This window comes from Acanthochromis polyacanthus, chromosome 9, assembly GCF_021347895.1.
Source record: "Acanthochromis polyacanthus isolate Apoly-LR-REF ecotype Palm Island chromosome 9, KAUST_Apoly_ChrSc, whole genome shotgun sequence".
NCBI classification, from domain to species: domain Eukaryota; kingdom Metazoa; phylum Chordata; class Actinopteri; family Pomacentridae; genus Acanthochromis; species Acanthochromis polyacanthus.
Genome location: NC_067121.1, coordinates 37,616,170 through 37,632,707, shown reverse-complemented (window position 1 = coordinate 37,632,707; position 16,538 = coordinate 37,616,170). Strand labels below are relative to the sequence as shown.

Genomic DNA, 16,538 nt, shown 5'->3' with positions numbered 1-16,538 from the left:
TTGAGGTGTTTGCCTCCATGTTCACATGGACACATCAGTTATTTAGCTCTGCTTCATTCATTTTGTATTTGCCTGTATATTCTGAAACAAAGTGGACTTGGATCATTTTAGTATTGTCTTAAATTTCACACAGATGTTTCCCTTTCTTTCTTTAAATGATGATAAAATTAGAACATTCAGATGCAGTAGATTGTTGAAACATTGGTAAAAATGTTGGTAGCTGTTCTCAAACAGTGCTTTACATTTATGATTTAGAGTGGTGTGGTTATCCTGGTTAATTCCATGCAGTGTCGTTGCCTCAAGCATGCAGATGTTTAATTCACATGCATGTCAAAGTATGTGCTGGATTTAGATTTCAAACCATTTCTGGAGAACGTATCATACTCACACCGTACTACTTACATCGTTCAGTGCATCTCTCCTCCAAATGAGTCTAAATTACCAAAGAAAAACGATATATTTCACATTTCAGTGTATTTCCTGCATCATATTGACCCATCAGGTTGAGAAGAGTTGAGCTGAATGCTGTCCGAAGTCTTTAAATGCAATTTTTGTGCCAAGTTGAAAGTATCGAAGCCCAACTAAGACCCAACAGGTGGAGGCCTTGACAGATCGAGGCTACGCCAATCAAGCAAGCAGTGTCACAGCAGTAATGACACGAATCCAGGGAGATTATAGGCGCTGCTTTGGGGGTTCTGTGGGTGTCGGTTACCTCAGGCGTTACTGGTGCCGTTTCAAAATGACACAACTCATCAGGATTTATGACAAGTGTTCGACTCAGAACCTGACCAAGTGAGGAGAAGAACTGTTTTTGATATGTCTCTCCACAAAAGGGGAAAGGTGCACGTTATAGCTTTAAAAGGGACCACGAAGAGGCTCAGAATGACTCACTTTATTTCACATCTGCTTTTTTTTTTTTTTTTTTGAAGAACGAGTTGATCACGTTTCTGTCTTGACACAGTGCAAAACACTATTATCTACAAGAATTAATGGGTGCAAATAGCTTATTCTGAAGGTCTTAGCCCTCCTCTGGTCTTCATTTACAGGCACCAAAAATATTGTTTCCTTGTCTGAAAAAAATCCAAAAATTCAGCAAAAAAATCCCCAAAATTTCTGAAAATTTGCAAAAACCTTCAGGAAGAGAATTCCAATAATTCCTTACAAGTTTCCCTGACAATTTTTAATTTAAAAAATCCCCCAAATGTGACAAGAAAATTCTTGTAAATATTTCAAAAAATGAGTGAAAATCTTCCCAAAAAAGTGCTAAAAATACCTAAAGTGATTACATGTATATCAGTGAAACTTCTCTTTTCTTTAAGAACATTTTTAACATTTCTTTTTTCCACCAAAAAATGTTCAAAGATTTCAAAAAAAATGTTGAAAATGTGGACATCAGAAGTGTCACTGTGGAAATATTTTTTTTTCCCACATTTTCAAACGAATCAATTTTGACCCGCAGGACGACACGAGGGTTAAAGCCCCACGTGGCTCAATGGAAAGCGAAGGGTTGCAAATGTAAAGAAAATCTAGTGGCATCAAATTCATCCACTGTCCAAATCTCTCGCTGTCTTGGCACAGATGCAGCAGATGGTGAACTCGGATTCTCGGTTTACCAGCAGCCAGCAGCCGATCGAAGCGGCGCTCGGACCCAGGAGCCAATCGGGCATGAACCAGCAAAACCAGTTGTCCACCATCAACCAATCCCAGCTGGGGTTGAGCGGGAACTCCATCGCCCATAATTCCCCCTCACCTCCTGGAAGCAAATCCGCCACCCCGTCTCCCTCCAGTTCAGCGCACGAGGACGACAACGATGATGGACTCCGGGTAAAAACAAAAAAAAGCAAACAAAAAACAACACAATGACACACACTCTCCTCTGTTTGTATGAGTCATATCTGGCTGGGTTGTAGCAGCCATGTGTGTGTGTGTGTTTTGCAGACAGTGAAGAGTTATGATGATGTTATGTGTCATAATAGAGCCTTTCTCTTTGCATATCTACTAGACAGACATCAGCAGCCTCACTGTAGCTGTCTGAAACAAGCACCAAACACACTGTTCATATTCTGGGGAAATGAAACCACTGTTAAGCTACTGAATAACGTTCTTGTCATGAGTCGTACGCGGGCAGCCATTATTATCCAACGCACAGGTAATGATGGATGGTTTCAGGATGGATGGAAAATAAGGAAATTGGAACCTGATTTACCGTCACGGTGCACCTACGAATTTAAATACAAAGGCTACATGTATCTGAGTTATACCGGCCATTAGCTTTGAATAAACAGATGCAAATTGAGCGTGCATATCAGGCAAACATGTAATTCAAAGTGCTCTAAGGAGGCACAGAGATGCATAAGAGCAACACTTAATAACATAATGATGAAGGGACTGAATAAAACAAACAGAAAAGTGGACCAAACGAATATGGTTATAATGGCGCACTAACAAGGTATACGAGCTTTAAATTGAGATTTGAAAGTGTACAAGGCTGTGGCTCATTAAACTCAGGTTTTTTTCATCTCTCCAGCACGAACACACAAATTTAACAACAATTTAGGTTAATGCACTCAAGACGGTGATGTAACCTGAATCAGAATCTGAAGGCAGCTGGTGTAAAGTGTTTTTTTTTTTCTCGATAAACTTTGATCAAATCACACACAGTCCTGATAAAGAAGCTTAGATGAGACTCTGAATGTTGAGCAAGTGAACGTTTCACTCTTTTGAAAAACTAGCAGCCCACGTTCTCATCATGGTTTCCATAAAAAATAAAAAAAAAAAACCTTTTGAAGCAGTTTTCTGCTGCTCATCCACATTCAGGTTGTAATTAATCAATTAATTACGTTTTGAGAATTAGAGTTGTTTTTCAATGACACCCTGCTGGTGTTCTATCACACTTTTGTGCTAAAGCTTTTAATAAATAATTCAGTTGCACTCTATGTGGTGTTTAATAAAAATGTAAAAAATAAAGCTTCGTGAACCCTGCAGAGCCGTTGAACTTGAAGTGTTGACTTTCAACTGATTTATTGTGCCTGATTCTTCTTCTTCTTTCTTCTTCGTTCGTCTTCTTCGTCTTTCTTCCTCTTCCTTCTTCTTCTTTACATTTCTTCTTCTTTCTTCTTTATATTTCTTCTTCTTCTTTATATTTCTTCTTCTTTCCTCTTCATATTTCTTCTTTTCTTCTTCATATTTCTTCTTTATATTTCTTCTTCGTCTTTCTTCTTTATATTTCTTCTTCTTCCTCTTCCTCTCTTCTTTATATTTCTTCTTCTTTATATTTCTCTTTTCTTCTTCTTCTTTCTTCTTTAATATTCTTCTTTGTCTTTCTTCTTTATATTTCTTCTTCTTTCTTCTTTATATTTCTTCTTCTTTCTTCTTTATATTTCTTCTTCTTTCTTCATATTTCTTCTTTTCTTCTTCATATTTCTTCTTATATTTCTTCTTTTCTTCTTCTTCTTCTTATATTTCTTCTTTGTCTTTCTTATATTTCTTCTTCGTCTTTCTTCTTTATATTTCTTCTTCTTTATATTTCTTCTTTGTCTTTCTTTATATTTCTTCTTCGTCTTTCTTCTTTATATTTCTTCTTCTTTATATTTCTTGCTCCTTCTTCTTTATATTTCTTCTTCTTTCTTCTTTATATTTCTTCTCTCTTTATATTTTTCTTCCTCTTATATTTTCTTCTTTCTCTTTATATTTCTTCTTTATTTATATTTTCTTATTTATATTTCTTCTTTCTTCTTCATTCTTATTATCCAGAAAGGCCTAGCAGTCCACCATCTCCTGTCCTGGTTTTGGTGGGCATCTTCAGTGACAGTTAGTTGCATTTTGTAGAAATGACAACACGCTGTAAAGGTCAATACTAGCTGTAGTTCTTCACATATACAGAGTTTCTGTACCATGAGTGGGCGTTTGGGGGTGAAACTAAGCCGCTGAACTGACAGATCACAGTAAGAATTGTGGGTAACACATTACAGACACATTATCCTTGTGACTAATACACGAGAATACAATCAGGGAATGTGGTCAAACGCTCTGTAAATATGACACATTTCTGCTGCATTTTGACTGAAATAGATTTCAGTTTTTAGTCAGTGGCAAATTTGAAATGTGGGTTTTTCAAAGCTGGCAAACTGACAGTTTCTAAAAAGTTAAGTCTGTAGTTTATAAACACCAGCTCTTCTGCAAGAGTTGATTCAAAACAGAGTTTTTTTATTCTATATTCCTTTAATCATGCAGTAAATTTCACATTTCCAGTGACTAAAGACTCGGCTTGACATTTATTGAGAATTAATCCCTTGGAACACCAGCTGCACAGCATTTTCACTTCACTCTTTTACAACATACCCCCTCATTTTCCATTTCAAGAACACAACAAAAGCAGGCCCAGGGTCGACGCTAGCTGCTGTTCTGCTTCGGCGTCGTGAGACTTGACCTTTTAGCATGGATGATTTGAACCACTCATCTGAAAGGCCCCATTGGGTCTGCTGACTGCTCGGGACTTCCCCACTTTCCTCCCCGTGGTTAACCATACATCGCTTCACATCGAACAGCAGCGCTGAGTCGCATGCGAGTCATGTGGGTCCTCAACACAAGAGTTTGGGTGGTGAATTGTTAAACTGGTCCTTAACACTCAGACTGTTTTAATGATACGTCAGTCAATGCAATACACAACTTCCAAACAGTTATGCCCACTTCAGATCTTCTTTTTTTTTCACCCACCAGTCGTTTTCTCCATCTGTTCCTTCATCCATCTAGACTTCTTTTCTCATACGGTTTCAATCCTCTATTTGTCTTCACAGGGGGAAAAACGTCCGGCAGCAGCAGACAACCCAAAAAACGCCAAAGAAGAAGAAACGAAAGGACCCCAATGAGCCGGTGAAGCCGGTGTCTGCCTACGCTCTCTTCTTCAGGGACACTCAAGCCAACATCAAGGCCCAGAACCCCAACGCCACCTTTGGGGAAGTTTCGAAGATCGTGGCCTCGATGTGGGACGGCCTGGGAGAAGAGCAGAAACAGGTAGGTTCTCCTTCAGCCGTCCTGCGGGTCAAAATTGACCCGTTTGAAAATGTTGGGAAAAATATATATTTTCACAGTGAAACTTCTGATGTCCACATTTTCAACATTTTTGGGAAGTTTTTGAACATTTTTTGTTGAAAAAAAATATTTCTTTAAGAACATTCACAAAAAAATCAACCAAAATCCAGCGAAATTCGCTGGATTTGGATTTTTTTTGTGAATGTTCTTAAAGAAAACACTAGAAGTTCTACTGATATATAAATCACTTTAGATATTTTTAGGATTATTTGGGAAGATTTTTACTTTTATTTTTTGAAAATATTTACAAGAATTTTCAAATTTGGGGTATTTTCTTTTTTAAAGAAAACTTTTGAGGAACCACTGGAATTTTCTGAAAGTTTTGCAAATTTTCGAAAATTTGGGGAATTTTTTTGCTGAATTTTTGTATTTAAAAAAATACGAAAAACCCACCTAAAAAAATCTAAAGTGATTACATATATATCAGTAACACTTGTAATGTTTTCTTTCAGAACATTGACAAAAAAATCAACCAAAATCCAGTGAAATTTATTGGATTTTGGTTGATTCTTTTTTTATTTTTAGGGTTTTTTTTGAAGATTTTTACTCTTCTTTTTTAAATATTTACAAGAATTTTCTTGCCAAATTTGGGGTATTTTTTCAATGTAATCTTTTAAGGGAAGCTTTTAAGGAATCACTGGAATTTTCTGAAGGTTTTGCAAATTTTCTAGAAATTTGGGGAATTTTTTTGCTGAATTTTTGTATTTTTTTCAGACAGGGAAACAATATTTTTTTGGTGCCCATAAACGAAGACAACAGGAGGGTTAAAACAGCCCGTCACTGCTGCTGATAGGGAGTAAATAAAGTCACTGTGCCTCTTAGGATGATAAAGTTTTATCAACATTATCACAGTTGTAATCAAAGTAATTTAGTGAAGCTCCTGCTAAAACTGATGTGGTGTAAATCTAATCCATCTAATTTATTGTTTTCATAGTTTACTTAAAAGCTTCAGGAGATTCAGAGGCTAAACTTTTCAGCTGCTCTAGCCGTCCACTACTTTGATTTGGACTGAAATACCTTTACAGTGTTGGATGGGTTGAAATGGTGCCAATATTCTCTGCAAGAGCTTCAGCAATCTGTTGACTTTTCATCCGACACCGGCACCCGCTTGCTATGTATTGGAGCTACATTTATTGGGATCAATCCTGCAGATTCTGGTGCCTCAGCGGCAATTTTCAACACATAGTCATTAAATTTAGTACAGATACGAATAATTGTCTCATGAGCTGACCCTGTAGCTTTTCAGATCAGGTCCAGTTTGGAGCCAGTTTAGCTTCAAAATGAAGACGGTCACCACAGCAAACATTATGTCTGCCAAACACTGTGAGATTTTTGACGTTTTGTGTCCAAGCACCGCCTCCTAAAATCACTGCTGCAGATTCTCAGCCCTGTGAGAGTAAAGAACATGGTTATCCTGTTCAGTGACGCTATAAAGGAAACGAATGCAGCGGCAGTGAGAGGGGCAATAAGCAGCAGCATCATGTTTATGACAGGAATGAACAGTTTTTGTGGGAAACATCAGCTCTAAGTACACCACAGAGACCATCAGTCATTACTGTGCTCGCAACACTTCGACAAGTGGCGTATCAGCTGAATTTAACGGCGTTTGGATCCAGAGAAGAGTTGCAGGAGGCGCTTGGGAATTCATTATTTTGGTTATGTGTTATTAGATGAATTTGTCAGCTGAGGGAAATACTATGAGCCCTGTGACGGTTGTGCCAGAGCGCATTTTACGCCGTTATGACGATCAGATGCAGTCTAATTCTGTTATTTACCACTGCGTTTTACTAAAGAGCTTCCATGTTTTTGTGTCTCAGGTGCTGTAAGCTGTGATGGATTTTGTGTTTCAGGTGTACAAGAAGAAGACAGAGACGGCTAAGAAGGAGTACCTGAAACAACTGGCTGCCTACAGAGCCAGTCTGGTCTCACAGGTGCTTCACAAACACTTTAATTCAGGTTTTTTGTGTTTAATCGATGCCCAACTCAGTCGCCACAGAATTACATTCCTATTCACTAAACTGCATTCTGTATCTCTGTATTTTCAGCTGGGCTATGTTTGTAATGCATCATAAAAACTGCATTTATTTTATCTCCTTGCTGTCACACATTTCCACTAACCCATTATAAATTGAACTGGGAGTTACTTGTCACCCTGGTAACCCAGAAAATGGATTAGAAGCTTCAAACATGTAGTGAAATGATCACATTTCAACCCAAACAATGATGTTTCTGCTAACTCTCACAAAGTAATGCTGGTGTCTAACTTCAGCTAAGCTTCTAACGTGTCGAAGTGTCTAACAGAGGATGATATTTTCTAAAACCTGACTGTAGTTTTTGAGCCTAAACCAAACCTGAAAGCGAGTACAGTGGTCCCTCGTCTATTGTAGGGGTTACTTTCCAGACCCCCTCCCGATAGGGGAAAATCCGCAAAGTAGAGCCATATTTATTCTGTTATTTCTATATATTTGAAGGCTTTATAAACTCTCCCTACACACCACACATCACCGCCTGAGCAACACTATGTACAGCGATCAGACATCGATGTGAAATGGACGAGACGAGATGCTGAATGCTGCACACAGGACACATAGAATAGAATAGCCACTTTTTTGTCAGCCAGAGCATACACTAGTTGTTGCACATTATGGCTGAAATTTCGATGCAAATAGCTCGTCATGATAAAAAACAAAACAAAAAATTATTCTAAATAAAAACAATTCCAATATATACATGAGCCAATCAGAGCCCAGCGCTGTACGCTACACGTTTTATTTTGATTGAATATTCTTTTATTTTTTTTAGACATGTTTTATATTGTTTTCAATTTTTTAGGCTAGAAAATGCTTATTTTACTGCAACAATAATTAAAATAATGTAGCCATCGCGTTGGTCGCTGTGACTGAACTGTTGTGCTGCAGTGCATCATGGGAGTTCGGGGTGTTGGGGGTTTAAATGTCGTTATTGTGGTTTATGTTGGTGTTCCAGCGTTTTTAGTGTTTGTGTTTTATTGTGTTTCCGTGGTTTCGTCAGCCTGGTTAGTTTGGTTCAGTGTCTTGTTGTCAGGACTGTGAGTGTGTTTGATCACTTCCTGACACATTTTTCATAGTGCTGATCTCTGAGTGTCAAAATAAAAGCATCTACCAGTCGCTGAGTGCATAAAAGGCAGATTTCCTTTCTCCAGTGTTGTTCTTCATCACAGCTCGCCACAATAGTAAATAGATAAAACATATATACTGCAAAACCTCACAAAAAATGTGCAGGTGACACCGTGATGTGTCGAGGGACGACTGTACAACCTAAAATAAACGCAGAGGGAGAATAACTTTAGTCTGAAACTTACAATCTCTCATCCGTGATGGAATGTGAACCCTGATCTTCTTTTGCCTCTGTCCTCCCTCTCTCTCAAACTGGCTTCTTTCCTACATGTCACGGTTGATATATTACATTTATTTCAAAGCTAAACTATGTTGCCTTCAAAACCTTGACTGAGAATGCAGTTCCTTTGTGTGGGACAGTCTTTTGTGGAGACATGATGCTTATAGGGTCCTAATGAAACCAGCAAACTGATCTTCTGTTTTCCTTTTTCCGTTCCTCCAGAGCTACAGCGACCCATCTGACATGAAGCCTCCCCACTCTTCTCCTCATCCTCCTCTTCTACCTCAATGTTTACACCCAAACCCTCGGTCTTACCCCGGCCACCCGGGCCAGCACCCTTCCTCCAACTCACTCCCCCACCCTCACCCTCTCCAGTCCCACCAGCACCCCTGGCATTACATGTCCCTACCCTCACCGCTCACCCTTCCCACGCCTCCAGCCCCGGCCTCGGGCCCCACCTACCCCTCCTCACCCCCAGATCCACCCCCAGCTCCAGGCTCTGTCCTCCAGAGGGACCGTGCCGCGGGCCAGGCGTCCCCCACCAGGGAGCCCTGTCCCTCGGCAGCGTGGCGGCGGCGTCCACCCCTCCTCTCCAGGTCAGCCCTCCCCTCCACAGCCAGGCACACCTGGGAGGCCTGCACAGTCCTCACCACCAGCACCAGCAGCTCAGTGGACACTCACTGGGAATGGACACACTCCCCCGCCATCACACAGGTCAGTCACACTCAGAATATCCAGAGCTGAGAACTCATCTGGCTGCTTGTCTCCGTCTGTTTTTACACGTTTGTTCAGCAACAGTGTAGCTTAAACCTGCTACCAGAGGAGTCGTTCCCCTTCACTGCTGCAAATATAAAATACATTTAAAAGTACAAGAAAAGTTCTGTAACAGTCAGATAATCTCCATAATTAGTAGGATTTTAGCCACAATATTAAATTTGTTAAGTTGCGTTCCATAGTCCTGGCTACATTATTACATCAGTTTGTTTATTCTCCATAATTAGTAACTCTGTAGGGTCTTATCCTTAAAGTTTATTTAATTATGTAAATTGCTCAGGTATAATTACACCTTACCCCTCCTGTTGTCTTCATTTACGGGCATCAAAATATTGTTTCCTTGTCTGAAAAAAATGCAAAAATTCAGCAAAAAAAATTCCCCAAATTTCTGAAAATTTGCAAAACCTTCAGGAAGAAAATTCCAATAATTAAAGGTTTCCCTGAAAAGTTTTATTTTTTAAAAAATCCCTCAAATTTGACAAGTAAATATTTTCAAAAAAATGAGTAAAACTCTTCCACAAAAAATCCTAAAAATATCACGTGTATCAGTAAAACTTCTAATATTTTCTTTAAGAACGTTCCCACAAAATCCAACGAATTTTGAAAATGTGGACATCAGAAGTTTCACTGTGGAAATATATATTTTTCCCCCACATTTTCAAACTTTAAAACTGGTCAATTTTGACCTGTAGGACGACACGAGGGTTAAATAACTCCACAGGGTCTGAGCTAAAACGTCTGTGTGGTGCTTTACTAACAGTCCTTTACACTGGAAGGCTCAGTGGCTTTTTCTTGAATGAGCAGCATGAAAATGTAACTGTTGTGTGTTTGCAATGTCCTTAGTTTGTTGATTTTTTTCTCCTTTTGTCTAATTTGACACCTGTTTTATAATGAAGCACTATTTTGAAAAGGTGCTTCAGAAGAAACTTTTTATTCAGACTTGACATGTCAGCCTCACACCAGAGTGACATGAAATATGTTCATCCATTACTAAAACTAAAATTATAATGAAAAAGTGAGGTGATTTAATACATTTTGTGTGGTTTCTGTGGTGACAGTTTGTTATCAAGCTAAAAACTGTATTTCCACATGCATATAGCTCACATTTTATTCTAACGATGCACTTCATCTTCTAAATTCTCACTGATGTTTTTTTCCTCCTGCATACTTTTACTGTACAAGTAATACATTATTCACAGCCTCCACCCAGATATAGGACAGTGCAGGCCACCTGCAGAGCAGCTGCAGCACACTGAAAGCCTCTAACGGCGTAACACACTCACATTTTAATGACTTTAATGTATTTATCGTCACTGATGTGAAAGCTTCACATCTACAGACAGTCCAAGAAACACACGATGTGCAGAGTTCAGCTGCAGTTTCTCCATGTTTTTGGATGTCAGCTGAAGGGTGGGAAAGCACTGGAAGGTAGATGAGAGGAGTCTGAACGGGCATCAGGTTCAAAAGTAGTTTAGCCGACATTCATTTCTGAGCAGAGCAGCTGACAGAACGAGTCGCTCTCCTCTGAGTCACTCTGCCTCCGTTTCCGTCTTCCCTCTCTGTTTCCATCACAGTTAGTTAATGAGGTCATTTCAGACTGGCATTCGGTGTTCAGGCTGTTATTCTCTGTTGTCTGTGTACAGTGACACAGCAGAAACACTGTGAAAAGGCTGACAAATGAGATGCGTTCTCAAATGAAATCTGATTTGAATTGTAGACATTTAAAGGACATCCTGCACTTTTCCAGATCTGTGTTTTCATTTTTTTGGTCTATCACTGGGTGAACATTGAAAAAACTCTTATTCTTATTATTCTGCATTCATCCTCTGACAGACAGTTTTATTCTCATTAACCCTCTTATTGTCCTCATTTATGAGCGCCAAAAAATATTGTTCCTTGTCTGAAAAAAATCCAGAAATTCTGCAAAAAAATCCCTAAATTTCTAAAAATTTGCAAAACCTCCGGAAGAAAATTCCAATAAGTCCTTAAATGTTTCCCTTAAAACTTTTATTTTAAAAAAATCTCCAAATTTGGACAAGAAAATTCTTGTAAATATTTTCAAAAAAAGAGTAAAAATCTTCCAAAAAAATCCTAAAAAAACAACCAAAATTCAGCGAATTTCACTGGATTTTGGTTGATTTTTTTTTTTTAAATCAATGTTCTTAAGGAAAACAGAAGTTTTTCTGATATATATGTAATCACTTTAGACATTTTTATGGGGTTTTTTTGGAAGATTTTTACTATTTTTTTTAAAATATTTACAAGAATTTTCTTGCCAAATTTGTTTTTTTTTTACTTTTAAGGAAAACTCAAGGAATCATTGTAATTTTCTTCCTGAAGGTTTTGCAAATTTTCAGAAATTTGTGGGAATTTTTTGCTAAATTTTTGGATTTGGGAAACAATATTTTTTGCTGCCCATAAATGAAGACAACAGGAGGGTTAAAGTAGTGAAAGGGAAGAGCCGCTGAACCATTAAAAATAATAAATATGAAGTCTTTTGGCAGCCTGGATGTGAGAAATGATGATGAGAAGAAGTAGTTTGGAACGTTACAGGAAGTGATGGTGAGGGTTTGGAGACCTCAGGAAGGAAAACGCATTCATTCGTCACTTTTGACCAACTCTGATGTCGACTTTCTCTGATTTCATCGCGGTTATTTGGTCTGTTTATAGTCGTTAAGACAGGAGGATGAGAAGCTGTGATATGAATTCATGGTGAAGGTCCAACATGAGACGACGTGCAAATTGTGCAAATCGTTAACGGTCGGGATAGATTACCACCGAGTCTCACTTCCCGTTTTATCCCCCTTTTTATAGAGCACTTTTAAATCCCACACTCCCATAATCCCCTTTCTCTCCTCCATTTTGCATATTTTTTTTTAGAAAAAGAGCAAAACAAAAAAGAAAAGTGAAGGGAAAAAGAAGGGAGGAAGACACGGTGACAGAACTCCCAACTTTTCTTTTTTTTTTTTCTGTGGGTGAAGAGTGAGAACTGGAGGGGGAAGGGAAAGAGGGGAGAGAGAGAGAGAGAGAGAGACAAAAGAGGCAGATGGGGTCTTTGTGAAGGAGTGAAGGAGAAGAATTTGCCCAACAATAGATGAATAGGTGAGGTAGAGGAGGAGAGGGGGAGGAGAGTGGGGAGAACCCAACCACCTGCTGTCCTCCTCTTTCTCCTCTTTCACTCACAACACTCAGATTAACTTCCCTTTCAGACTTCTCTCTCCCCCTTTCTCCCCATCTCTCACACACACACACACACACACTTCTGCACTTAGTCGTCGCTTCCCACTCGTCTTTCCGTCTCCCTCTCCTCCCTCTCCTCGGTTGGATACACGCTCACCTCCTCTTCCTCCTCCTCTTACCTTTTCATCTCCGCGTCTCCTCCGCCCTCCTGGCAGATGATAAAATCAGCCAGATACTCCAAACTCTGTAATTACCGCTGATGAACCTGCAACTGATCTGTCTCCCTTTTCACTTCATTCACACGTCCCCCGTTCATCAGAATCCATTTTTTTTCCCCCGCTAAAGAAGCGCTAATGGCTGGTTTGCAGAAACCATCAGCCGTCAAAGGAGCGATTCACGTTGAAGGAGGAAGTAAACAGGCCTCCGATAAAACCGCTCAATGGCACTTAAATGCATATGAAGGATTTTACTTTTTAATCACTTTTGCCAAGTAATATGACCTGTTAGGGCTTAAGTGGAGTCGATTTCCATTTAAATAGAAGTTATGTCTGACACCGAGACTCCAAACTTCAACCATTTTAAAAGTGTGTTAATTAGCTGATAGAAGTTTCTGTTTATTGTGTTATGGTTGATATACCGCGTAACTGGATTATATACTGGGAAAAAAACTTACCAAAGCAGGCAGGTTCTGGTTTATGGATGTTTGTTTTTGTTCTAAAGGAAAGTTATCTTTGCGGTTAAGTTCCTAAACTGTCTCTACGAGTTTTGTGTCACAAGCTGCGTTTCCACCAAGTATCGCAGTAGAAAGGTTTAATGGGAATGGCAGAATTTGAAACCTTTCAAAATAGTTAATGCACTTCATAGGAGGTCTAAACACCTTTTTTTGAACGAGTTCTGACGCTTAAACTCACACGACTGATCAGCTGTTTGCACTCCTTTAGTTGTCTTTGCCTCCAATCGGTCGATCAAGTGATCGACCGATTGGAGGCAAAGACAACTAAACGAGTGCAAACAGCTGACCTGGTTGATTACTGGGTCTGATATTCAGCATTTTTCCAATTCTTGGTAGTGTTTTTTTATTTTATTTTATTTTAACCGACTCTTAGCAAAAGTAAGTCGATCTAGTAATGTGCTGTTTTGGTGGTTAGCGCTTTCACCTTGCAGCTAGAAAGATCCCCGGTTCACATCCCGGTCTTCCCAGGATCTTTCTGCATGGAGTTTGCATGTTCTCCCTGTGCATGCGTGGTTTTTCTCCGGGTACTCCGGCTTCCTCCCACAGTCCAAAAACATGCTGAGGTTAATTGGTTACTCTAAATTGTCCATAGGTTTGAATGTGAGTGTGATTGTCTGTAAATGTAGCCCTGTGACAGACTGGTGACCTGTCCAGGTGAACTGTGCCTTCAACCTAAAGCTTGTTTTGTGCTTGATGTATTTGTGTGGCTCCATGTGGAACAATTGTCATTTTAGCAGCCACGCCCACTTAAGGCTGGGTTATGCTTTCTGCATGAACGTGACGCTTGGAAAGCTGCTTGAAGACAGTGTGACTTTATACTCCATGCAGCGTTTGCTCCAAACTGCTGGGGGCAGTGTATCGCTAACACACATCTACCACAGCACTAAGCTAGAGTAGAAGAAGTCTGCCATCGTTTACACCACTTACAACATGGCATTTTTACCAAATAAGTGCATTTCAGCAGTTAGTTTTAATCTGCCGTCCAAACCAGAATAAGTAGCTTCCGTTTGTTTTTTTACAACAAAAACAATCACCTTTCTCTTTTACGTCACACTGTATCTGAGTCAGTGTTTCAAAGTTTTCCAGCCTCTGATCTAATTTTTTTCCATTTTGAACTGCTGGGCTTCTTTTTCCTGCACGTCGCCTGTGGTGTTTTGCAACTGCTCATTGTTTTTTGTGACTGCAGTTGAAGTTAAACAAAGTAGAATCAACAGATATCAAGCACCACCTGTAAATGTATCTAACATCTGTCAGATCTGTGGAACCTGAATTGTTAGTTTTGTCTGACCAACCATCCCCTTCTTTAAACCATCCTTTTAAATTCCAGGCTTACCCTCCATCCCTCCAGTCTGACTACCAGCCAATGGGAGGAGGTATGCTGAATAGTGGACCGGTGATGTCATCATCAGTGGACTACCACCAGCTGGGTCGACACACACCAAACCACCACCCCTCTCTGGACTGGAGCACTGATTACCATGGCAACGGGTACGCATCAACGCTGTACTGCAGATTTAACATTGAATAAGCAGAAGTCTAGACGTGTGAAAACGTGAAGTATTGTAGCTGTCGTACAGTGGAGCAAGCTGTAAACTTGTAAGATTGTTGATGTCAAATTGTGTCGAGGCCTCAAACAGTAAGATGCTCCACCTGGTGGTGCAACCAGGTACTACAGCTAATCTACAACACCTTTTCTGACATGCATGTCCATCATCTTCTGCCTTAACAGTTAAAATTTTTTTTATTGGTTAAATCATTAATAGGCACTCGGTTAAGCAAGAATCATTAACATCCCCACAGTCACCGCACCAGAAATCAATATTTATTTGTGGCTTCACAAAGGATTTACGCTCTGCTCTCCCGAGTGAAAGTCCTCCATCTGTCCAACAGCGGACTTTGTTGCCGTTTATTCTCTCTCACTTGATTTCAGTGAAGCCCTGTAACTGGCTACAATGTTCATCATGAGCTTGATTTTTCTAAAAAACTGAACCACGAGGAGGTGCAGAAATCCAGTTTCCTCTCAGGCTACTTCACTTACAGTGTGCTAAAAGGTTATTATGGACATTTAAGTTCCTCCAAAAGTTCTCCGTGGGTTCTTTCTGGGAGATCGTCACGTCACTTCTGGGTGCTTCCAGGTGGAGGTAACTCTGTTTGCCAGCTTTTAAAGTGCACTTTCTGTAATGGTGAAGGGGGCTTGTTCCAGCTAAAACTAGGTGTTGAATTACTCTTAAAAGGCTCGCAGGACTTCAGCTTTTCAGTGTTTGAGGTGTCAAATTTCCCTGTCACTTTTTCCCCAGAATTATGTTTCCATTAGGGTAAATCAGCCTGTGCTATACAGCCTACATGTTATTTAGATATAGCACCAAAGATGTGACCATAGCTGGGCTTGCTTCCAAATGTAGCACAAATTTTAACTGAATTTTGAGAAAACCTGCAAAAGAAAATGTTTGTTTTCCATCCAGAGTTGGTTAAAGACCAGCTGATGGCAGAAATTCTCCAGTCGGTGTCATTAAACCAATGAAAGAAGCGATTCACAGTGATAAACACTGTAGACAAACTCGATGGAAACGTGGCATTTCTGTTTAAGATGGCAGTTTTCTCATCACTCCACCAAATCTGATGTTTCGTCTGTTTCTCCTCTCTCCAGTGGATGCCACATGCTTCATTTATTGGCTAATAGCTGCTTCCATTACCACTTTCTGTTAGTTTTTATCCATATACAGACTTTTCAACCTCTGCCAAGCAGAAAAAAAAATATGGAGTTTTTTTTTCCCATTTTCAGCATTTATGCTCAGAGTTTTTCATGTGCAGTTAGACTTTTTAGAGACTGTATGAAGCATTAAATCTGCAGTTCACTTTGCAAACAACATTCCTCAGCTGGACGAGTTGTCCTGATGGAAATAAAATTCACACACAGTAAAAGTTTCTGTGCTGATCTAATCTGGATGACGTATTTAACCCTCCTGTTGTCTTCATTTACGGGCACCAAAAAATTCTGTTTCCTTGTCTGAAAAAATCCAAAAAATCAGCAAAGAAATTCCCCAAATTTCTAAAAGTTTGCAAAACCTTCATTAAGAAAACTCCAATAATTCCTTAAAAGTTTTATTTAAAAACAATTCCCCAAATGTGGCAATAAAATTTTTGTAAATATTTCCAAAAATGAGTAAAAAATCCTAAAAATATCTAAAGTGATTACATATTAATAACATTCACAAAAAAATCAACCAAAATCAGTGGAATTTGCTGGATTTTGGTTGATTTTCTTGGTGAATGTTCTTAAGAAACATTTTTAACTTTCTTTTTTTTTCCCAACAAAAAATGTTGAGAGATTTCCCAGAAATACTGAAAATGTGGACATCAGAAGTTTGACTGTGACATTTTTTTT

The 16,538-nt window shown here is 39.3% G+C and overlaps 1 protein-coding gene across 1 annotated transcript in view; it reads left to right on the top strand.

The window, feature by feature from the left end:
• tox (thymocyte selection-associated high mobility group box) overlaps positions 1–16,538 on the top strand; it is a 66,893-nt gene that overhangs the window by 48,977 nt on the left and 1,378 nt on the right. The window contains 12 exon segments of the mRNA XM_022213682.2: positions 1,579–1,824; positions 4,797–4,822; positions 4,824–5,013; positions 6,942–7,022; positions 8,689–8,725; positions 8,728–8,777; positions 8,779–8,883; positions 8,886–8,925; positions 8,928–8,995; positions 8,997–9,155; positions 9,157–9,180; positions 14,481–14,641. Coding sequence (XP_022069374.2) covers positions 1,579–1,824; positions 4,797–4,822; positions 4,824–5,013; positions 6,942–7,022; positions 8,689–8,725; positions 8,728–8,777; positions 8,779–8,883; positions 8,886–8,925; positions 8,928–8,995; positions 8,997–9,155; positions 9,157–9,180; positions 14,481–14,641 — 1,187 coding nt within the window.